The sequence below is a fragment of the Anser anser genome (genome assembly GCF_964211835.1).
Source record: "Anser anser genome assembly, chromosome: 6".
Classification (NCBI taxonomy): Eukaryota; Metazoa; Chordata; class Aves; order Anseriformes; family Anatidae; genus Anser; species Anser anser.
In genome coordinates, this window is record NC_139726.1 from 20,550,480 (window position 1) to 20,575,498 (window position 25,019).

The window sequence follows — 25,019 nt, forward strand, 5'->3', positions numbered from 1 at the left end:
GTAAATATATTATTTAAATTAGCAATGCAGGAAAAATATCAGCTGCTCATTGCAACTGCTAAGACACTTTTCATCGTACGAAGTGCCAGATGCTGGTGGCGTGTTCTCCACCAGCATGTTTTCCAAGATACTAAGCAGGATCTATGCAGCTTTCTGCAGTTCCAAAGCAGAATACTGAGCCTAAATCTGCAGTAGAGAAACTCCTTTCAAACTTTGCCTCCTATATCTGTGTGGCAGAGAACTGGTACCTGCAACAGCAGGAATCCTGGCCTGACACTGCTGGATAAATGTTCCTCTGCAACAGGTTTTGCCTGCTGGTAGCAGGCTGTTCTGTGGTCACTTCAACCATACAGCAGAGCCTGTCGTTTGAATCAGGTCAGACAGGACTAGGCAGAGGAACCAGAGTGGGAAGGAAGCTGCCCACCACGCAGAGGACAAACCTTCTCTACAGCTCCTAGCAGGGGTTCCCAGCCAGGCTTGGCAGCCTCTGATTGCCAAAGTCAGGTCATCTGCTCAGGGCCAGATCACTTCCAGCTCCATCCTGCAACCTCGCTTGGATTCCCCAGTTTTAATTTTCTTCTTATTCAGTTAGTTTCAGATCAATTTTCACCAAAAGCTTATTCATTCATTCTACCACTGAGAAGGGTCTCTGCACAAGCCTCCTCTCTTTCTGCAGCATCTGAGAGTGAAGGCCATGCAGCGCTAATGGGGAGGAGTGAAAATTGGGGGAAAGGAGCTATGCTTGCACTTTCAGACAAGAGCAGCTGAATCACAAGTGCCCAGCAGACTCTGGGCCAGGTAGCCAACAAACTACCAAGCAGTCATATGTTAAGAGTCTTTTTTTCATGCAAATTGTAGAGCTTTTACTTGCACAGTTGGTAGAATTCAAATTTAATTTGAAAAATATTGCTTAGTTACTCAGGCAGTTGATTTGTTTAAAGTAACATAAAGCTGCCCCTGGACTAGAGCAAATAATTTTGTCCCTCAGAGCTGACAAACACAAGGATATATCTTCCTCAATCTTTGTCCCCAAAAGACCAAGTCCTGCCAAGAACAATTCACTCACGTGCAGGGGTAAAGAAGGAGGTCTGAACCTATCCCAGTTAAATCAATGGGAAGATTCCTGCTGGTTTCAACACAATGCACAGGTCAGTCCTTCCCAACTGAGTAGGTTAATTCTCTCTAGTGCGTCTGGACAGTCCCCCAGGCTTTACAGATGACTACATATAGCCAGCAAAGCTTATACAACAAAGGTAGGATAGTCAGGGATGGAGCTTATCATGGAGGATTAATAGTAAGCGAGTCCCTGAGATAGAAGCATCACAGCACAAGTCATTAATTATCAACAGCAAGGAGAAGGACTGTGTTTGTCAGCCAACATAAAACCATCACACAGAATTTACAGAGGGATTTTTCTGATAACTACCACCACGCACGTGTTGGTGCACAAGCTTATGAGTTTGTCTCACGCAATTTCTATGTTCTGACATGGGAAATAACTGGTGAAGTCAACTTGTGAGCACCTGGAGGTACACAGTGAGCTTGCAGATGTCTCCCCAGAATGTGAGCACCAGTGCAAGAACAGAACTCATGTCTAATGTTACAGTGAGCAGTACCCATTATATGCATTTGCAGAGTGGCTAAGAGAACAAATTAAGCATTTGTTTTTGAGTGCACGGATGAGAGAGAACATGTGGTCTCTTCCTTTCTAGGAAGGATTTTAATCAATTGTTGCTTATCTAAGCACCTACAGGTGCTGAATAAAATGCTGACTCAGTAATGTTCTTCAGAACATCTGGAATCTTTCTCGACTCCTCTATTTTGAATGACTGGTTCAGTCACCTAAGAGTTTACAGGGCTTTATTTGCCCTGTGTTTTTTACCAATGATGTGGTAAAAAAAAATCTGAACTGCAAGCAGTACAAGGAAAGATAGAGTCATGCTGAGAAATCAGCCCTCATTTCACCGGACTGACTTCACCTCCATGCAAAATACTGAGGAGGAGAGTTTGGATATGTATTCCTTTTACGATGACAGATTAAGGCAGATCTTAAGTCACTTGCTGATCACTGAACTGAACTCTCACACTGTCCTCTTTACACAGCCAGCAAAAAAGCACCTCTTTCCTATGAAACATATGTGCAAAGCCCTGCACGTGCAGGAATAGCTCACATAAGAGTGGGAGACGTGACGTGTTTCTGCCTGTGTACTTGTTCAGTTTGTTAAGTGAAAACTAGAGGTTTTGTAGCACTGGCAGGGTAGCTGATTATTAAAGTTTGTACTTTGCAGTATCTGGAGAGCTGCTGGGCGATCTGTCGGAGCACTGCCTGACCAACCTAAACCTTCCCCCAAGGGTTACATGAGTGCTGCTTCTGAAGAACAGAGGCCATACACTTCCCTTTGCCAGCTCTTCCTCAGCACGCCTGGTAGGCCACGCTACGCCATAGCAGAACGCTGACTTCTGCAGGTTTTGCACTGTAAGCACAGTGGTGGATAAAGAAATCCAAGGTGTATCCAGACCCCGAACCTCACCTGGCCTGTGGTTCTCTGGCACAACTGCCCAAGCACACCTGCTGTGGGAGTAAAACAGTAATGTGCCCCTTCAGCAGGGTCTACATGCTTCAGCTTCCTATACTGCAGGGAAGCAGAGGGATGCTGCATTTTGCAGTCATCTAAGGATCTAAAAGGGCTCTCAGTGTAGTCACGCTGCTTTTCCTTAAAATCAATTGCTTTTATAATGGCACTTGTGTGTGCGCAAGAAGCCAAGCTCCGTCCCAGGAGTTCTCAATTTGCTAGGCAAATATCAGCATTTTAATGGGAAGTAGAATTTGCCTTTAGCTATTTACTGGCTACACTAGTAATCAGAATTCAATATTTCTGGAAATATATCAAAACTTGAAATACCAAGCTGACATTTTCCCTGGAAACACACTCTTTGCCACTACAGGCAGCTATTTCAAAATTGATATGCCCCTGACAGAGAAGAGGCTTTTTAGTGTTGCAGAATTATCAGACAAGAACTATTTTCTTGCAACATTGCACATTCACAGAACTAGCCAATTTTCTTGGAGGAAAATTTTAACTGAAACTGTTTCTGATTCTGACCCAGTCTCCTTTCAGCAGATTAGACGTCATCTAGCAGAATAAATACTGGCAAAAGGCTCCAGTAGAGAAAAGCCCTCCACGGTGCTCAGCACCAAATGTTCACATGCTGTTGGATAGGGAGCACTGGATGCCTGTGGAGAACTGGTGGCTTTGGGACTGCAGGCTATAGACACAGCCCAGGGCTGATGGGGAGGGATGAGCAGCGGAGGCTCCACACACAGCACTGCCCTCTCAGCCCCAGGCATTACAGATCTTTTGTGCCAGTTATTGCTAGTGAAACTCAGGCACTGGTGCTAACCAGAGCAGTCCCAGGTGTTCCTCTTAGAGGAGTCGAGTGTGCAGCCTGGCCAGACTTCACAGAGCCCCTGCTGCAAGCTGAACCAACTTTTCTGTAGTGTTTTAAAGGTGCTTTGTCAGAGCACACTCTGTAAGTCCTCTCACAAAATAAATGTCACCGAGTGAAACATTACAACAATGATTCCAAAGTGCACACATTCAGGAGCACTGTAATCCTTGTCAGATTTTACAGGGACATTTGCAGCAAAAAAGCCAAGTATCCAGCTGAGGTACCAGAACTAGAGGGCCAGTTCTGTTAGCCTTGACACAACAGGGAGACAGGCTGCTAAAACAACTGGTGCAGCCCAGAGACCAGTCTAACACCCAAAAACTTTAATGGAACCTTCCTGCAGACTGCAGTGGAAGGAGAAGCAAACTCTTATCTGCATATATTTGCTTAACATTTTCATATCAGAGAGAGTTAACCAGTAGCTCAGAGGTCCATATCCACAGCTACAGAGGCATCCAACTATGTCAAATAACATTATTAAGTGGCAATGAATATTGTCACTGGTCATGTATCAGCTGTGTCTGATGTCATTATTTAATGAGTCCAACATTCATTCACTATCAGGTTCTGAGACTCTGTCCACTCCTACTTGATTAGATGATGGTGGAATTTAAAATCAAAATAAACCCAGATCACTTCACTAACTCAGTAGGATCAAGAACACTAGAAGGACTCTAGCAACCAGACCTAATACAGTGAGTTTCCTTTACCATTCATGTTTTAAGGTAGGAAGGATGTCACACAAAAATCAACCAAACGAATGCTTAACTTCAGACATCTGTGAGTTACAGAAAAACGTAAAAAAACACCCCTTCCTGTTAGAGTATTTGCAGGATTTAAAAATAATCATAATTTCCTTTGTTTTACTATATCAGTTCATTCTTTGAATACAATCGTGTCTGCACCTGTACATGTATGTAGGCAACTACAGCCTAAGTGACTGCTCAGCACCTGTACAAAAGTTTCTCTTTGGCAGAATGTCTGGAAGACACTGACCAGCCTTCCCATACATATGGGTTCTAATGAATTTAGTTAAATTCTTGCACAAAGCAAAAGTACAAATAGAAAGACAATAATCAATCATGAAGATTTTCCAATGGCAAGAACTGTATTCTACACTTATCAGAACTCTTTGTAATAAGCAAACAGTATCTTCCTCACCTGAGTCAGGAAACCTTGTGTTCTCTCAGTGCTTTTTTGAGGGCAGCATCTCCATGCACTTCCCCATTTATTTATGCAAAAACAGTTCCCATGTAATATATTCTACTTCACTCTGTACCAGCACTAGACAGGGAATGAGGAAGGAGACAGAAGGCTCAGAGACTGTCCCAATGTCTCTTTTGTCTAAGGAGCAGAGAGCAAATGGGTCACCGTCACACAACACAAATCACAGAACAAATTAGTCTGCAGACCCACCATTACAGCTTCGGCTTTTCTGGTCATTCTCGGGCTCAGTCTGCTTCCATGCTACAGATTAGAAAAGCAGACTGGGTGGCATCATACAGACAGTCAAAGAGAATTGTCCTTCTTCCCGAAAGAATTCCTCTCTTTCCAGTATTAGCACAAATAATTGCCAGAGTTCACAAAAAAAGAGCCACCACCAGACACTACTCTGAGAACTGATGCAGTCATTCCTTTCCAACTGAAATATCCTGAGAGGATGAAGCTGACTAGGAAGATTGGCAAGTAAAACTTGCAAACAGTAGAAAACTGTTGAAAAGGAGGTCAGGAGAAGGTTTTGTCAAGGCATGTATTATTCATGGATTACAATTACATTGCGCCAAAGCTCCTAACGCCTGCTCTCCTCTAACTTACAGTGAGCTGGAAGGGCTGCAACCAGAAACAAAGCCCCTTACGGGAACTCGGTCTAAGGAAGTTGGTGGATTGGCCAAGCATGTTTACTTCATTGCATTTCCAGATCACTAACTTATTTGCTAATAGCTCTCACTTTCAGACTCACTGCACATAGCAATTTTGGCTTCTGTACTTTCTCTTGTCATTTACTGGCTCATCAGAGACAGTACAGAGTGAGAAACCTGAGTGGAAAGTGTGTCTTCAGAACAGGCCGTGACACCAGACTTGGAAGTGCACTGGCAAAATGGCTTGACAAAAGGGAATTTTGTGTCACTGCTGCATGTGTCACAGAAAGAGAGGCCAAGAGCTATGGTCCTGCTCCTCACTCTCCCTAAAGACAGTGAACATGGACTGGGCTGACTCCAGCAGCATTCACCAGAGCTGTGGTATTTGTGATAGAGGAGACTGCTGGCAAGGGTACGTGGCAAGGTCAGTTCCCAGAAAAATAATGCAGTATAACCTAACCTGGTCTACCTAAGAGTTCTGGAGCCTCTCTGTTACCCGCAGAGTTTGTCCTCTTACTGATAAAACACATTCACTCTTCAGTTCTGCCACTTCTCAGTTCAAAAAGATTCTCTTCAGCAACGTTTCTGGGCTTACCCACACTTTTGCCAACAGGTTGCCTAAAAATCTAGCTATTCAAACTAGATCATTCCCTGGTGTGTTTTTCAGACTCTTGTTGGTGCAGTTGAAGAATCTTGTCAGGGGGAGGGTGCTACCTTGTACTAGAATGAACTTTCTTGGCAATAAAACTAGCTCACCCAATTAAAAACAGCTGGCACAGGGCTCTTTCACCACTCCTGTAGCAAGCCAAATAGTGTTTTTGCATAGCTGAATTAGTCTGATTTTTGTAATGCACACAATAGCAACTGCACTACCTGTAACATCTAAATGCTTGCCATTTCAGCCAGTTTTCTTAGAGTTGTTACACAGGTAGGTCTTCATACTGCTGTCATGCATCTCTGAGCACTTGTCTAGAACAAAGGAAGAGCTTGTCTCTGGATACCCATGAGTGGAGTTAAAAGGCATGGCCTAAGTTCTGGTTTTGGCACATGGTGATAAAAGATCTGCATGGTAAATATATTCGATTGTCACAATACACACGTTTTTTTCTTAGTGCCGACAGCTCAGACCGGATATTGTTAAGGACAGCTAAAGGGGGTCAAGGCACTGCAACTACCAGCTGTGCCATGCAGTTGTATCAAATATTCAATAAGCTCATTAATTAAGTAGCTGAAACAGCAAAAAACAGTATCTTCAACCAATACGACTCTCTCCCCTCATCATGCAAAGTTCCAGACCATCCTTGAATGCAACAAATGAAGGCAAGATCAAATGATCAAAATAGTAATTTGAGCTTACCTCCTCAACGTTGCTGATCCTCCGCAGGTCCCTGCTTCCAGCGACACATTCCCGGTCAGGGTAAGCACTGCTAACTTTGTCACCTCCTTCTGACACCCTCTACGGAGACTGAGCTCTGAACCTTCAGCCTCTCCTTCCAGGCACAGGCTGTCCTCTCAGAAGCGTCACTATTTATCTAAAGCTCCTCAAGTAATTTATAAGGTAGTAAAGCAACATTATCAATACACAGGGTTAAGCTAATATTTTTAGAAGCATTGACTAATTCTGCATGTTTAGCTTAGACCTTTAGACCCCAACCAGGAAAATCAGCCTTTCCACTTTTAGCTACACTCTTCAGTTTTCACAAGAAGTGCACATTAGGAGCCCACATACTTCAGTGGATAATAGACCCAGTACAGTGGCCCATATCTCCAACTGAAAACATCTTCCTTTAATATTTTACCCATATTCTTTTAGAGTCATTGCCTAAGATCATTGGAAATTTTGCCAAGTGTACAGAGTAGATTTAGACATTTACAATCAGGCCCCAGACAGCTGTATTCATCTCACTGAAGTTTTTGCAGAGCATGTGTTTGGCTCCCAATACTACATATGAAACCCTAAGGTAAGATATCACCACATACAGAAAATAAATGATTTTGGAATCCTCGTAGGGCTTGTTGGCTTGGTGAGCAATGCTGAAGAAGAACACCTATGGCATCCACTGACTGGCTGAGAATTGGTGACTTCCACTCAGTGCTGAACATTAATCTACTGGGATTGATTGAAACCATGTTCAAGCTTCTACCACTTTTGAAAAAAAATAAGGGAACAGTAGTCAATCTAATGAATGCCAAAGGCCTCATGGCATTTGTAGGAGGTGGCTACAGCCTGTCCAAATGGGGCATGGAAGCTTTCTCTGACATCTTACAGTGAGTACTTAGAATTATATGCATGAATCCAAGAATGGATTCCAAACGTGCTGAGGAAGGGTGACTATATGTTTGCCACTTCTATTTTCTCTCTAGAAATCTTGTCTAAAGAGGGAAAGTAAAAGAAGAGGGTGTTGGGCACTTGTTTGGGATTTCAATCTCCAGTGCTATGAACAGAGCCAACAAGAAACCACACTGTGCCTAACCTGGACAAATCTCTAGCATGCAGCTATCAATCACATGAATCCACTGCATATACAAAAGTAAATCAACCAGATAGCCTGGTCAGACACTCCGAGTTTCCTGGGCAAGCTGTACTTAGTGTTTATAGGCTGCCTGGTATATGCTAAATTACCAGATATACATACATGATGCACGAGGACCTTAGACATGTTGCATTTTCTGCCTAAGGATTACAGAAGTGTACATGCACATATCTCTCACTGGAGCCTGTTTGAATTCGTTTTTTAAAATAAATTTAGTAGCATACAATCATGGTAATAATTATTAGCAGCCTGGTGTTGTGGTTCTGATACATACTCTCAGATCTCTGAGCTCTTCCAAGCTGCTGAGGTATGCAAGACCCTTTTTCAAGCTCTTCAACTCCACAATCAAACCACAGGGACACCACAGGTATCCCATCTGGCAAGCCTAGGTGCCTTGGAGAAGACATTTGATTTCACAGCAGGGGTCTGATTCTCAGACACTGCAGTCTTCAATGTCAATCCTTTTCTGCTGGTCCTACCCTGAAGGCCCTGAGTTGTCTTTTTATGCTCTCAAAGCGCAGTGATGGCTTTCTATACTCCCTCCACTTCTGTGCATGGATTGTCCCTGTCAAATCAGTTCTGAAACTAACCCAAAGATAACCCAGTCACTCTGGCTTCATTTTGCAGCTCTCTTCCTGGGGAGTTCATTCCAAGTCTGATGTAAACATAAACAGTTACTTTGCACTTGGCCTGCTACTGTCTTATCACAACATTACTACATTACTACAAGTCTATTAATTCATGAAATATGCTCATGCAGCAATTAGGGAAAATTAGCTGTTGTCTCACCACACATGCACTGATAAATGCATTTGTGCAGAGCTGGCAATTCAGTTCCCTTACCCCTACTGTTGGTTCAAGAACCTCAGTACCATTACATATAATACTAGCATTTTTACTAAACAGCGGTGACCAGAAAGCCTTAGATCTTCACATGGTTTCAGTAATAGAGTACTCTTTCCTCCCATTTAACAAAGTTTTATAATCAGTTCATAATTCCCTTACACATCATTTCTAGCAATCAGATTATCAAATGTACTTCTGAAAATTACGCTGAGCAGCCTTCACTGAAACGTGTTGTACTGCCTTGGGATGGCTGAGGCATAGCTCAACAGGCCAAGTCTTCACAGGGTCTAAGAAAGCTGTTTGCAAACAATTAGGAATGCTTATATAAAGAAAACATATGCCCTAACCTAACAGAATATAAACTAAAGGCTAACGTACACATGGTCCATTCCTTTGCCATGCTTTAGAACCCAGCTGCCTGGGTCTCTGAAGTTGTCTGACAGGACAGAGAGGCCATTTTTGTTCTGACGGAGTCACACTGTAATTCATACTACACAGAGGGAACCAGACTACCAGAAGCGTACTGACCTTACTGCGCTAACACTTAACCATTTAACCATAGCCATTTCACCATAAAATGCAGAATAAAGTTCAAACCCAACTGAAAATTTTGCTCACCTTTACTTTTTCCCAAGCACTTTAATAATCTGCTTCTGCTGGAAGCTGAAATAGAAGAAATAGACAAAGCTTTAGTTTGATAATACAATGTTCAGAGGGAGGTGGCTGTTGCATCCTTTGCAACAGTCCAAAAGAGATCACACAGAAAAGTTGTATATCTACTTAACACTGCTATTTCTCATAGTTAATTACCTCCTGTGCTTTTACAGTGATAGGTAGTGCATTATGAAGCTAATTTAAACATCTCATAAAATTGCTCTGACATTTGAAGACAAGAACCAAAGTCTCAAATATTAATTTATGTGACAGACTTTCAACTTACATGTTTAACGGTTATGCCATTATTCAGGGATGGTTATTGTATTTTTTTCTTCTTCTAGGATACAGACTCAGCATTTTGGAGTGAAAGTAAGCATTGTTGAGTACAGTTTCTTTAACTCAGGAGTAGTTAATTCAGATTATCATGTAGAGACCTCTCAAGACTTTGGAACAGGTTGACTCCTGATATTAGGGACACCTATAGAGAAAAATACTTTTCTGAATGTAAGTACAAAAAGGGCTGTATGAAGGCTCAGGGGTGTATCATTAATGTCTATACATACCTGAAGGGAAAGTGCAAAGAGGATGAAGCCTGGCTGTTTTCCATGGTGCCCAGTGACAGGACAAGACAGGACAAACTGGAACACAGGAGGTTCCAACTGAACATCAGAAAACAGGTTTTCTGTTCGATGACAGAGCACTGGGAGGGGTTGCGCAGAGAGGTTGTGTAGTCTCCTCCTTGCAGACTACAAAAGCCACCTGGACATAATCCTGGGCAACCTGCTCTGGGTGGCCCGACTCAAGAAGGGTTTTGGGTTTTGGTTTTATGACCTCTGGATGTCTCTTCTGACCTCAACCACTTTGTACTGCGGTGAACATTTGCTGGATTTCAGAAATTTCTGTTAGGAACTCATTGTTCTGGAATATGTGTGTGGTAGATGAGGCCTGTTCTGTTAGTTTCGCTAGGAGACCAGTGAGATGACCCACTACCTTCCTTAGTTCTGAGGTACTTAGAGGCAGAATGTCAGAGGGCAGGGGGAGTTAATTGGTATGATTGTACATTAAGTTTATGACTTACTGAGAGCTAAAAATTTCAGCTGCACTTACAGTAGGAAAGATCTGGCTCACAACAGGGACCACAGAGGTTTCTGTTTACCTGGTTCTTGGGTATTTTGTAGCACTTGCTGGTCTCTGCTCTGCCGTAGCTGTACCTCTCTGAGTATTTAAGCCAGTAGTTTAAAGCAACCTTCATTATCCATCTACAGAAGCTGTTGCCAAACCTATAAATGTAAAGAATCCTCTCACAGAGAACGCTGAATAAATACTTCCAGGTTTATTTTCTTCTTTGCAGATAGAAAAGCTCAAAGATCATCAGTGAAAAGACTGTGCAACTCTGATATTTCTGAGGTCATAAAATGCATGGAACATGCCCTGATTGCAAAGTACCCCAGGACATGATATGAAGCTGGATGGGATGCAAAGTTCTTTTGGCTGTTTGTCTCCTATGCCCAATGCTGTTTATCTGACATGCTACTCTCTATGATGTTTCCAACTCGAACAGCTAGTGGGAGTTTAGTCCCTGGAGTTCTAATCAACATTTAGCATTGAACTAGCATCAAATTTATAGAAATAACTTAATCCTGTTAAAACTAGTTGTCCTCCTCTTTATCAGTTACTAAGCTGCTTAAATTCCCTTCAGAGAACACTTCTTTTCCCTACTTCCCAGAAATTCCTGAGTTTGGAGATAGACTTGTAAATTTACTTTTTTGTGCTCAGAAGTGATACATCTGAAGTATATACATTCATATAATATTCAGCTACAAAGCTGGTTAGTACTACTCACCCAACAAAACATTTGATGTGCTTTTTCTTATTAAAAAAAAAAAATCTGCTTTTCAAGTAGACTTCATCAACATACAGGTTTCTAGTGAATTTGAAATAAAACACTGGTCCACTGGCCTTTCAGAACATACATCTTATACTTGTACCTTACAGAACATTATTTACTCAGACAATCATCTATTTTATGGCATTTGGTCATGGTCATATTCAATAGTTGCTAAACTTCACAAGCTTCTGAATACAAGAAATCAAATCAAATAGTAACAAAGCCCAGCTATTGCAACATATTCCAAAAATTACAGTTGCAGAATTTGACCACATCTAAGCACCTGACTGTTCAACTGTTCAGAGATAGAAACACAAACTATTTTATCCAAACAGAGCAATACTTATATTTTACTACTTGTATTTTTAATACTTATTCCTAGTATTAGTATAGTTTATGGGGGAAATATTAAAATAAATATACATTTACGTTTCTTTCATCCTCAATGTGCTTTGTAAGTTAAAAGGATAATTATTTCACCAATTAGATGAAACAGGTCATTAGTGTATGCTACAGCCAATTAGTTTGACTGTACAAAGAGTGTGTTCAGAACGGTAAAACAGCAGTTGAAGTTACTGTGCCTCTTGTACACTATTTCTACCTGTTAAACTCCTGGCCAGAGGCTGACATGGTGGTGTTCCTGGACATTTGAAAATTGAAGGGGTAAAGGTTTTATTTGCTAAAGATCTGCGTTAGTGATTAATCATTAATGTGCAATTCAATTAAGCTTACAAAAATACCATGTGCAGGTCAGAACACCAAATGTAAGAAAAGCAGTTTCATCACTCTGAGTGTGTGTACTGGGGGGCAGGGCACCTGCATGTGTGTTAGCACATGCAAGAAAGGGTCAGAATATAAAAACAGTTTAGTACTGTTTAAGTATTTCATTGAGGTTCTATTCTCTAGCAAATGACTTCAAGAAAAAAAATATTTTACCTCTTGGCATGACAAATATCTGCAGTTATAGTTCTCTCTGCCTGGCCTGACAGCTGTAGAGAAATGTACATTGAAAAAAAATTAAGCATTATAATTTATCAGCCCTATAGGGGCCAATTACAGATGCGCTGAAAACTCTAAAAATTGGCCTTCTTTCAAACAACAGAATGAGTCCAAAATTCAGGAATTCAGCCAGGGATTAGCCATAAGGGAAAAATAAATTAAGCGAGGGCTAGAATCTAAAGTTTCTGTTGAAAAACAACAACAAAAATTTACATACTCAGATGAATACATTGTGGTACACTTCTGAGTGGAAGAGGCCCAGTTAAAGTTTAGGAATCAATTGCTATAAAGTATATTAAAGGATCAAATTTACATCCTACCTACCTTTAGAGTTTCCCAAGAATGATTTTCTTCCACATCTGAGAAGTTAAAATTCTTACAGGGAAAAAAAAAAGCTCTGTCTATAGTCCCCGGACTAACAAAAGTACATAGAGCATTGACAAAAAAGTATGGAATAGGGATATGATAAAATAATACATTTATTAAATTTATTCAGCAGCATAATTTTCCAGTTGTCTTTTCTAATCAAAGTACATTACAAAATAATTAGAAGCATTCTAATTAGAAATAGTATATATTTTGAGAACTCGGACATAAAGCAATCAAATAGCAGAAGTCTCAATGATTGTAATTTAGGAATCTTCAAATTATATGAGTAGCTAGCCAGGAATGCCAAATAACGTGTTCCTGCTGTGGTACTCAAAATTTCCTCAAATAGTTCATGCTGTGGAAACTACCTTGCCTAGTTAATAGAAAAACTGGTAAGACATACAGCATATACTGATAGAAGGTTATGGAAATAAGCAGATAACTACAAAGACTGCATTAGTAGAAATTGTTTCCCTTTCTATTAATGTCCACCTCAGGAAATAAATAGTCAATAAAATTAAACTTTCACATTAAAAAAAATGAATCATTTCTTAAATGAAGCAGTATCTTTTGTATTTTGCTGTTTGGAAATAAGCTGTTATAGAAATCTAGCTACTTCATTTAATAGTACAAATGACTTCCAGAGACTCCAGCTAAGAACAATGCTATTCCACTGATGATCAGGAGAGAATCTCATTAAATTACATACTCATGACACTAAAATCTAAATATATCAAATCTTTTTAAGAACACTATTAATGGAATGGTTTTAATGGGAACCTAGAGGAAAAGTATGTCTTATGGATTGAGAGGAAATTGTTTTATCCCAGGCAGTTAAAATACTGTAGGAACAACATTTTGCACAGGTAATTACTCAGCATAATGATGCTGCATTGACTTTTCCATCTTTTGTTTAGATAAACAGAGACACCCATTTCTACATCAGTAGTAAATTAAACAGGCGGTAAACATGCCCAGAGCACCAGTAGAAGTTTTAAAAGGTGCCATTATATATTCAAAAGGTCCCGTAGATCAGTAATGCTCCTATATTCACTTTGTATTTTTAGTTTAAACCTTTATATAATGAATTTATCCCTAAAAATGCAACCAATTTCATACAGATTTCTACTAGGAACATCAACAATCAAGATAATCTTTGAAAAATTTACAAATGTACAATATATTTATAACATTACTTTCAGACAGCTTCAGTGCAAAGATATACATATAGTACATCATGATAATTGTTCATAAAAATAGCAATTGGCAATTTTGTCAAAAAACAAGGCATAGTTTCAACATACATCTCCAGCCACTGACTAAAAGATGCATGTGTTTTTATAAAGCATTTGAATGTGAACCTTACTCTTCTGTTTATAAAAAAATATATGTGCAAATGGATGTGTCTCATTTTCCCTAAAACAGTTACCTACTTACACAACAGAGTCCTCTTTAACAAGATTGGCTGTGTCTTTAAATGTATCCTCTGTTGCTGTATAAGCTAATGGCTGGTCTCTCTTCAGAGTAATCTTGGGAGGCAGTGAAGGAGAGGGAGGAGGGACATGTTCTGTGTCCTGTTGCCGTTCCTTTTCCATCTGAAACAATAATCATAAAATCAAAGTTTACATTCTAATGTACAAAATATCCAGCCTTAACTTTCAGAAATGTCAACTAACTATTCAAATATTTAGCTGAAGTGTCACAGTATATGTTATTTCTGCAAGTCACCACCTGTAAAAAAAAAAGTCAAATGCTAATTCCACCTCAGAAGGTACAGCTGAGGAGATAAGCTACTCCAAACTTACTCTGCACACTGCCACTTCTGTTTTAATGGTTAATGTCAGGAGTAACTCGATTTGTCTATATGCACATACCTGAGTGTAGACAACGCTAGCAGTACTACTGTTTGTAAATCATTATTTACAAACTTCTTAGCTTTGGGGAAGTAAATCCTCTGGCTTCCTGAACTCTCTCATCTTGTTTGGGCATCATTAGAAACCCAAATTTTCCATAAGATGCAGCTAAGTTTTAGTCACATGACTGTGCGACTGAGGTTCTTAAGTCATTTAGGCCTTCTGTAAATTTTTAACTGTAAGATGAAAAAGACTGAAATTACTGGATCAAGTCGGTAGAACTTAAAGTCTTCATACCCAGCCATGGGAGAATTCCTCCAGCACACATAGCACTAGCTGGCATAACATCTTAAAAGAACTGGCTCCTTTGACTGCATGGATGGAAAAAATTGGGCTGTTATGGAAGCAGGGTTGCAGCATGCAGAGCCATTCAATTTTTGTGCTATGCTGAATCCAGGACTGAGAGGGCACTAGACACTTTATCCCCAGTAGTACAACAGTCTTTTACTTGTGCTGGGACTCTGAGCTGTACTACAATGCACCCACAAGTGGAAACCAGCATGAGAGATCCTGGAGCAGGAGGTGGTCACCGTGCTTGGGCTGGGAAGGCCGAGAGGTGGGCAATGCAGCTGTGCTGCCCGCTGAGAACCTCATTTTGCACAAGACTTGATATTTTTTTCTCTCAAAACCACTTCAGTACCATCTTGACCTGGGCTGGAATGTCTATTCTGCTTCACTTAGCAACAGAATCTACCCATATCCTTTATCCTCTAAAAGCAAGAATGAAGTCCTGCAGTACATTAGCTGAAAAATAGCATTATACAATATTAAGGAATACCTCTGCATATATTGGGTTTTCAAAATTAGTGTTTTGTTTCATTTTTCTCTTGAAGAAACTCCACTTTGATTCCTGAAACATAAAAATTATTAGAGCTTTATACATTTTTTCTCTCAGTTTCTCAGCAAAATGACAGCACAGTTGACAGATTTCACCTTCCTTGTCTGCTAACTTGGTGATTTCAGCTGGATGTTCTCATATGGACATGTAATTTTAATTAATTGCACTCCTTTAAATATTTCAAGGCCTGCTCAAGTTTCTTTGAGTTGTAGCAATCTTTAGTATGATAAAACGTATGTGCAAGAGAAAAGGTCCATGGTCTAGAACCCTTTTTCTGCAGATATAAGTATGAATCTCATTTATTTCAACCGCTTCAGAGACTCATCACAAAAAGTATGAGAGGCCACAACTAATATTTAAAATATTCATTTATACCACAATAATATAGACAGCTTCTACTTTCTCACTAGTCAACCAGCCTCACTACATTATTCAACAGATGTTTCTAGCAAACGAAAAATAAATTCATTTTTTATTATCAAATTATATAAATTATATTTATATAGTAAACTTTAAGTCATACTATGCTTTAGTGTTCTAGGATACCTCTTTAAATACTGCGCTATGTCATTCAAGTGACCTCTCATTTAGTCTACATTATCCTTTACTATTGATTATCTATTTGAAAGAGCATTGAGACCTCAAATGAAATGAGTTGTGTTTTTTTTTCTTACAAGGCATCTTCCCAAAGAATGTACATTTTAAATATGACAGGAAGTAGGAAGGAAAACAAAATGGTTACATAATGCATCCACTGCAATCCAACAGACATCAAAAGATGGACTACGCATGAGGCTCAACTTTTTTCTCTGCTGGATAATCAGCTATTGTTACTTTACCTGTATTAGTATTCACAGCACTAGATCAAAAGTGACTAAATTAATTCAGGAGAGCCTATCATTCCAGAAAAATAGGTCAAAGAGGAGAAAAACTGACTTGAAAGAAATTACTGAAGGACATGAAACTGCAATTGAAGGTTGAAGGAGCTGTCATTTCAAAGCTCATCACAGGTACTTTTAAGTGCACAAGGTGTGAAGATAGTCCTGCAAACAAGCCACCATCAGCACAGATTGATTCTAAGACATAAATATGTATCTTCCATGAATCATGAATAATCTAGATGAGGTAATACTTTAATCATGACTGTTAAAATATCCTAAAAGAATATAAAAAATAAATGCTCTAAATACCCTTACTATTAATTTAAAATATAAAGTTACAAATAAATGCGAAAAAACATTGACAGTACATTGCGACCAAATGTCTTATTTCAGTTTTCAGTACCAAAAAGAACTGTTTTCACTGTTTTAAGCAAATATGCACTTTTTATTGTTTTTTAATTTTCACATTTTATAGAAAAAATATACTCTGCTGCTTCTATCAAGGTGTAATTCATAAGGGTTTTACAAATTCTTGTTGAAAGTACAAAGTAAAATCTTAGTTACAATCATTTCTCCTGTGGAGCAACGCCAATTTACAGCCCTTACAATATAATTTTCAAACTAGCATCTGCCCTCAAAACGGAGCACAACAGACAGTGAAAGGAAATCCTCCATTCAAATCTATCATCTTCAAAATATCTTGGTGTGCCAAGCAGAAAGAAGGTCTTAATCTCAACAGATTCTTAACTGCATGGCCTGGGTCCTTCTGTGCTTGCATTCCTTTCCTTTTAGTTCCTGACCAGCTCATGAAATCTTGGAAATATAGCCTGGTTAGTTGGACTTGATGCAGATCATGTGCCAGCTCCATAGGATTATTTGAACAGAACAGAAACTATTATGCAGCTTCCCTAACAATTCAGTTCCTCTGATTTAGAGCACAAAACAGACAAGGCTGCCCTAGACCACGCGTATATACTACCTGAGGTGCATCCATACTCTGAGGAGGTTCCTTTTGACTAGCAGATATTACAGAGGCATACACAGGATTTTCAAAATTTTCATTTTCCTTACTACCAACTCCTGTTACCTGTAGGAGAAGAAGAAAAATCAACTTTCCTCAAACAAGAAAAGGAGGTCAAAAGGAAAATGAAGGGTGAAAGGCAAGCCTAAGTTTCTCTTACATGTGTTGGTCGAACAACTGTAACTGCACTGGTCCCACTGGCTCCACTATCTCTGGTTGTATACATTGGATTTTCAAATGTGATTGGCTGTTTCCCTGACTCTACTGCAAAGTTTTCATTCTAGGAAGATAAAACAAATCAACAACAACAAGAAACAGTAACTCTGGCACAATAAACACATCCGTATTCCCACGAACAACTAATTAGTCCAATTCTTCATTTCTGTCAAAAATCCATGTTTACTTTCACAAAGGGTTAGACAAAATCTAGCATATATTAAAAGCATAATGTTAGGTTACTATCCACCATTTTACTTTCTGGCTTAGCAGCATGGACCATTGAATGATCCAGTACTACTCTGTTCCCTAGTTGGACAGAAAAAAATAAATAAATAAATAAATAAAAACAGTTGAATAGCTGATGAGTAAAGACGACTCCCATAAATCACACCTTCAACACGGAGAAAATATCAAAAGAAGCATAATTCCAAAATAAGCATTTAATTTTAGAGGCTTCAAACTGACACACAAATTAACAAGCATTATCTGAAGTATATGAGAATTGGATTCATTCATTTTGTCCCAGCAGAGAGATTGCTATATTTTTTGAGGCAAAGGAGAAATGTATCCGCTTAGTTAGAACACAAGACTTATATCAGAAATAAAATGTTTCACATTTTTCTTTATCAAATCTCTTATAAATTAATATTTTGCCATGTATGAACATTGCGTGGATAGCACCTACTTCATACGCACAGCGTCAAACACAGAGCTCAGCTACAGTGCTCACAGCAGGTGGGCAAATGTGCTGACATGAGTATTTTGTAAGAAAACATTTAGTGCCACATAGGCGCAGCCACCCAGGGCAAGCCAGTCAAGCATTATCAGGTAGAATGGTAATGCAAACAAGTACAAAATCCTACCCAGGCTCACTTACCCTGCCCCTTGTCACAGACCCATCACAGGAATAGTGGGGACTAATGCAGGAATAGTACATCAGCAAGTTCTTTAAACCTGCCTCACTTCTACAAATGACTGCCTCACTTGTACTACCTAAGTATACCTCTTTACTGTGTAGTTACCCTCCTGTTGGTTCCCTCATATTAGCCTAGCTTCGCTAAGAACAGCAACACTGAAAAATATCCCTCCAACATCCACTTATGCATATGTGATATTAAAATTTTAGGAGGAACATATAGCAGTTCTCTGCTGCTATAAACCAAACCCTTTGAATTCTTTCCCAGAAAACTACACAACTTTTTGGTTTTAATCTGAATATATAGGGTGGAATAATAACATTTAAGTAGAATTAACTGGTATTCAGATCTGAATGTTACTAGCAATGTAAAAAAATGCATCACTATATGTTAATATTAGGCCAGAAGAATGGAAAGTACCATAAAGTTTTTCCATGCATGAAGAAGACTTCAGGTAGTAATTCAAGCCTAAAGCTGTTTTCCCTGTATTTACTCAAATGTTCACGTGGTTGTTTCATTACAACAGCTGCTTAGTTTTAACAATTAATGTGCTTCTTTGTCTAGAGAAAGGTCATGTACACATATTATGAGCTTGTCTTCGCTCGTTGTTTCATTTCATGTTAATTTACTGTCAATTAAGTTTGAAATTTATCTTTAAAAGTTGAGGGAGTTTCCAGTGAATACTTTGCAAGCAAGCACTTATTATTCAAACATACTTGAGATTTGATTTGTAGAAGTAAAAATCTTTTAAGCATTGTACTTACTGTGGCAAAATGGGGAATAGTTTTTCCCACAGAAAAACTATACAGCATAGGAAACACAAAGACGTACTATTTCTCAGATGTGTATAACAAAACATGGATGAAACAGAGTTACACTTGATAATGTCCCCCAAATTATTAAACCTGATTTGCTTTAACTTGCTAAAATAAGAAACTGTTCAAGTTGGTAATTTGCTGTGCTAAGTAGTACATCCTGTGGTTAGGCCTGAATTTTACCTCTGAATTTTCCAACACATACGATCTGAATTTGAAAACTGCATATTTCAACCTGTTCTGCAGAATGCAAAGACCCTCGAGAAACTCCTTGTTGCACTATTTTTAATTGCCTACTTAATTCCCTGTATATTCGCACAATATGCTGAAATAGTAAAGCAGGCAATAGATTTAATTTCTACCATAAAAATCTTGAGAAAGGTAGTCGCATTATCTTTTTAAGAACAGTCTGCATTTGTTCTTGCTTTCAATGTAAAAAAATCTATTTCAGGAAATTATCTATTAATGTTCATTTCTTTTTCTAGAACACATTTATCATCTCACTATGTTTTTTACATAAAAGACTTGCCTCTATCAGCAGAAAATGACATTAGAAGAACACAATTGGAAAAAAAAAAAAAAGGTATTTCCAAATTAAACCTTACCATCTGCATTGCTCTGTCTATAGCAGATTCTCCTCCAAAACCAGAGACTCCTATGTCCATGCTCACATCTGCTCCAGATCGGAAAGTTACCCCATTGTCATTTTCAGTAGATTTTACAAGACTACTTAAACTGAAAAAAAAAAAAAAAAAGAGGAAAAAAAAGGAAAAAAAAAAGAACATATTATACAGAAAGGAAGCTTGTAAAAACAACTTCTTATAGTTGTCCTTCTAAATCACAGATATCACTTGGAATTATTGCTGGCTATAAGCAAGCTAACGACGGCACCAGCAGTTATATTCCAGCATTAGTTCAGCAGTTCTTCTCACCTGTTTTCCCATTCAGAATGATCACAAATATCTTTTTATGTGCCCATGCAGACATGAAATAGGCTCAAGAAATTACAGTTCCCCAAAATTTAACTACATTTTGACTACTCTTACTTCAATGTTGATTTACAGACAAATGTATAAATTCACTCAGAAGTTCAAATTCATTGAAACTGATAAAAAATGAAGCTACAATGGCTTGTACAAATGTGTGGATATAATTCTGACAACACATATACTAAAGATGTTTATGCATGCAAATCATGAAGATACCTAAATGACACTGTTTTCATATATGCAAATGTTCAATCTGCATAGAGATTTACAGTGACCACATCTACACATTAGGTTTGCATGAGAAATACAAACACGAGAACAGGAACACTGTCAGGTTCAAAATAATAGGAGCAGCCAAAGGTAGTAGTGAGTAGCTAAACAGCAGACCTCCTACCAGAACTCTGAGCATGGAACTTCCCAAAACTATGCAACTAACACGTCCACTGCAGTTAACCTTTGAATTCCTTTTGCCCAATTTGCCTAAATTGAATGAAGACAGCACAATTGAAATAGTGTTTCCATTTGTGTGTCCTCACTGGAGGTGGCTTGTGCTAAAACTCTTGTCTACAGCTGGTGCTGTGTGTGTATACTTTACCAGATGGTTCCCCTAGGCACCAGCTGATTCAATTTTTAAAAACTTCAGTCTAGGATTCTCATATATAGAGAAGTCCCATGTTAAGGTAACAACCAAGCCTGAGGTAACTCTGCAGTAAATGGACGAGTTAACAGATTGAAGAGGGACTTAACAATGGCAGCACTACAGCATATTTATGGGAGAAACAAAAACTGAATCAAGCCTCACAGAGAAAAAAATGAACTCTCCATTTCACATGGCCTCACTTATATAAGAAGTACAGTTGAACAGTAAATTTTGAGCCAGTGCATTATAATTTCTACTTGTTCACTGTCTGATGATGCAGAAAATTTCCTTTTGGCAAAGCAGAAAGCAGGGAATTTCAGTGAGAAGCTTAAAAATCTCTTATGAACTCTTTGTTCTGTAGGGTTTATTTGCATGACAATTTTGCCCAAATTTTACCACATCAATTCATAAATTTAATTTATTCAGTGTAGTCATTGAGTGAGGAACCAGTTATAACTACATCTATATGACTGATTACAATAATTTAATCACATTGATTTAAGAGTTACTGCTGTGAAATCAGTGCAAAGACTTTGAAGATGTAGCTTTATGACTTTAAAAACACATAACTGGCTTAAAGATAAATAAAAATTTTAAGCATGACATTGTAACATCTTTTTCCAAACAAATTATTTGAAACCATTACAAGTCATTTTACTTCATCTTCCTTTGATTTAAAACATCAAATATTTTTAAATTATATTTCACAAAGACGGTTTTCACTGTATGCTATGACTGTTAGGAGTGCAGGAACCTACAAAAAGCCCAGATTGCTCAGACACAGGAACAAAGGTTCGCTACAGTTGCTCCATGTATTTTTAAACAGGTGAATACAGCACTGCAGAAGAGCTCAGCCCCCAATGTTAAAAAGATCTCTTTGCCAGACCTGTCTTTCTTACACAATTTTAAAACAAAATAAAACATATGTAACTATAGTCTTTTGTATCCTTCTGAACTGAACATCCAGTTCCAGATTAGGTAAACAATTTTCTCTAGTTCTCATTATTTAAAAGCTAATTTGGAATGTGGAAGAGTTTGACAACAGCCGCTATGTTACTGCTTGGAATCAAAAATCCAATCAAATTGCTGCAACACTGTACTTCCCATATTCCAACAGAATTGGCATAAGACAAACAATGTGAATTTTTTAGAAATACTTAGGCACAAACATATTTTCAGTGTTCAGCCATTCCAGCTATGTAGCCTTTGAAACATACCTTGGTAGTTTGGGAAGCGCTGGTAAAACAGAGCCTGTTCGTCTGTAGTTGAAAAAGCCTCCAACCGCTAACACTCCAATTATAATGATTAGTATGACTGTCAACAGCACTGCTACTGCTGCTATCAAAGACAGAAGAATAAGCAAACATTCAAGCAAACATAGTTGACTGTAAAAAAGATCCCAGAGAATTAAAAGCTTGGCCTTCCAAAGGTATCATAGTGAGTTATTACACATCCTTAGCTCAAAATATCAAGCGTAATATATACTTGAAGCTTACTTGTTCCAGGAGGCACTCCCTTTGACAATCCTATTTCACAATAATTCCCAGTGTAGCCATAAGAACACCTGTGAATATAAGTAGGACAGCTGAATGACTGACTTTTAAGTCTAGGATCTCAGTGTTATTATTATATTCTGTAATATTTATCCACATGCCATAAATTTTAACTCTGTGCTTAGTAATGATATGTTTCACTGACTGTAAAGATAATGTCTACTATCCGTTTAGAATTAAAAATGGAAATAAGTGCTGAGTCAGAAAACGCTAGTCACTGAAGGCAAAAGATTTGATTTCAGTGGCGCATTGGTGGCACCTAGTGGCTGTTCCAAGTTACATTTACTGTGTATTACTCTTCATACAGATTTGCCCTGATTTTTTCTCCCCAAATAGATGCATTGATTTTTTTTTTTTTTTACATTTTTTGCATTACATTTTCCCAACAGATGCATCACTATTTGCTGATATTTTTATGCTTCTATGTGTTTTTCTGTTGTTATTACCAACATACTGCTGCCAAAGTACATCATCTTCTGAAGCATTTCCAACACATTTCAAAGCCTTGAATTGTTCTGTGTGACTAAATCAGCACAATCTGATGCAGGACTACCCTAACAACATACTGACTTACTTGCATTTCGGAAGACCACTTTCATCTATATAGCATGTTCCTCCGTACATGCACCTGCATGCTGGTGGCATTGTGGGAGGGGATTCAATAGCTGCAAAAATTGAAAGCCATGTATAGGTTATTATGACATCTTCAGCCAAATAAATTATATCACAGAAGATGTTATTTATTTCCACAGGCCTTATGTATACAAACTTACAGACTACGTTCATTATTAGCTTTGCTTTTTTTGCACATATTTGCTGCTATTATTTTTATTTTTTTGCCAAATCAACTTATTTTAATTGAAGTAAAACCTCTTCTCAGAAAATAATGGCTTATTCAGTAAAAGTAGGCAGAAGTAACTCAGTTATATGTGCCATCACATTATTTTGCTTGTGCAATGCAGCCCACCACTCCCCTTCAAAGGTGTCTATTCAGAAAGCAGCAATACTTCACCTCCTTCGCCCAAACTCTTTGATCCAAGCAGATGGAAGAGTTATACAGAGAGGACTAAGAACCTGTGATGCATTTATTTATGCAGAAAAACAGTGGATGGAAATAAGTTCACAGCAATAAACAGCAAATAGAAAATTCCATCAACAGTGTTACTGATCCTTATTTAAAAGTGTATTGTACACTTCCATTACTATTACACCAGGTTACTAGCTCCTCCCTCTGCAGCTCACACCTTATGGCAATAGGAAACAGCATCACCAGTTATTAAGAAAATGTAAGTCAGACAGAGGTAAGGCTGTGTAAAAAAAATATGAAATGTTATCTTTTAATACAAGAAGAATTCAGAGAAGATTAGCCATATACAAGATGCCTGACATAATGCTGTAAGATATAATTTATTAGAGAAATGTTGCAAGGACAAGGACATACTGGATACCATCCACATCATTGTAATCTGAGAGCGCTAAAGAAATAGAAATCTTGCAGTGGTGTACTTTCTTCTCAGGAAAGGCTGAGCAATTCTATATTCTTTGTGCTCCTGGATACTCTGTGAGGGCTCTGCTGCAATGCAACAACCAAGCACTAACTTCTAGTGCTTAAAAGGTTATCCAGTATATGATAACTATATAATGAGAATAAAAGCCAGATGACCTGACTTAAAAGCATCTGCTTTATCAGCCAGGTCATCCCTCCATATGCCTGATTCAGTAAAGTACTTGCATTCTGAAAGGAAAACTTCCTTTGTTTTCATTTCAAGTTTCACAAATTATTTTACCTGCATCACACTCTGTGCTGCTACCTTCTACAAACCGAGTCCCTTGAGGACAAGCACAGGTGTATCCCATTGGTCTTAGCAAGCAGAGATGGCTGCAGACATCTTTACAAGGATTAGGCACTGGGGAAAAAAAAAGAAAAAAGTGTGATAAAGGCAGCTGAAGAAGCAATTCAGAATATTCCTGAGATATGGCAGGGGGATTCCATATCAAACACCAAAATTCTAAAGTCTAGATCAATTTTTTAAAACAAGTGATGTCCAAACACCACATTTCCATCAAAGCCTTTTGTCTGCATTCTTCCTAAGTGAGAGACCATGGCTGTTGAAAGCCAGAGGAGCACCAGGAAGCAAAGAAACAGAACATCTGTAAGCAATGGGGAGCTTTCTGATTCTGAAAGCTAAAACATGTTTGAAAAGGGGGCGTATGCTGTATGATCCTCTGGACATCCCTCTTGTGATTACTGCATGCATGTCATAGTTGAAATGTCCCCCACAGGGGCTGCAAAAATAAATAAAAACACTTTGTATATACCAGGATAAACTCATATTGTGACTGCCACCTCTATGACAGTTCCAAGATGGAGGGTAAGAAGGGAAAGAACGTGGCCATGATCCGTTACTAAAAGACTCTGAAGAGCAGTGTGATATTCCATTGCTGATTTCATTTTGTGTACGTAGAAAATATTTGCTAGACATACCCCTCTTTTTTTTTCTTCTCAAATTTTCAGAAATACATATTATCATGTGCTGATAAACACATTATTAGAATACTAAGCTCTTTGAAAACATTGGTACCAACTTCAATCTCTTAGCAATGAATGGCTCATCCAGGATGCTGATTACC

The 25,019-nt window shown here is 38.6% G+C and overlaps 2 protein-coding genes across 6 annotated transcripts in view; both read right to left on the reverse strand.

Annotated features, from left to right (window-relative positions):
* The window catches only part of ABCB11 (ATP binding cassette subfamily B member 11), a 68,406-nt gene extending 56,220 nt beyond the window's left edge, over positions 1-12,186 (reverse strand). For all 5 annotated transcript variants that reach the window (XM_083842358.1, XM_083842357.1, XM_083842355.1 and 2 more), the window contains exons 1-2: positions 9,630-12,186; positions 6,667-9,352 (exon numbers count right to left, since the gene is read on the reverse strand). The gene's annotated coding sequence lies outside the window, so the exon portion shown is untranslated. The remainder of the gene's footprint in view (positions 1-6,666; positions 9,353-9,629) is intronic.
* Positions 12,187-12,694: 508 nt separating this feature from the next.
* The window catches only part of LRP2 (LDL receptor related protein 2), a 119,641-nt gene continuing 107,316 nt past the window's right edge, over positions 12,695-25,019 (reverse strand). Inside the window, 9 exon segments of the mRNA XM_083842447.1 lie at positions 12,695-14,197; positions 15,294-15,365; positions 17,214-17,321; positions 17,416-17,535; positions 19,812-19,941; positions 22,053-22,173; positions 22,332-22,399; positions 22,963-23,053; positions 24,176-24,295. Of these exon segments, the coding sequence (XP_083698573.1) occupies positions 14,036-14,197; positions 15,294-15,365; positions 17,214-17,321; positions 17,416-17,535; positions 19,812-19,941; positions 22,053-22,173; positions 22,332-22,399; positions 22,963-23,053; positions 24,176-24,295 (992 nt within the window). The 3' untranslated portion in view covers positions 12,695-14,035.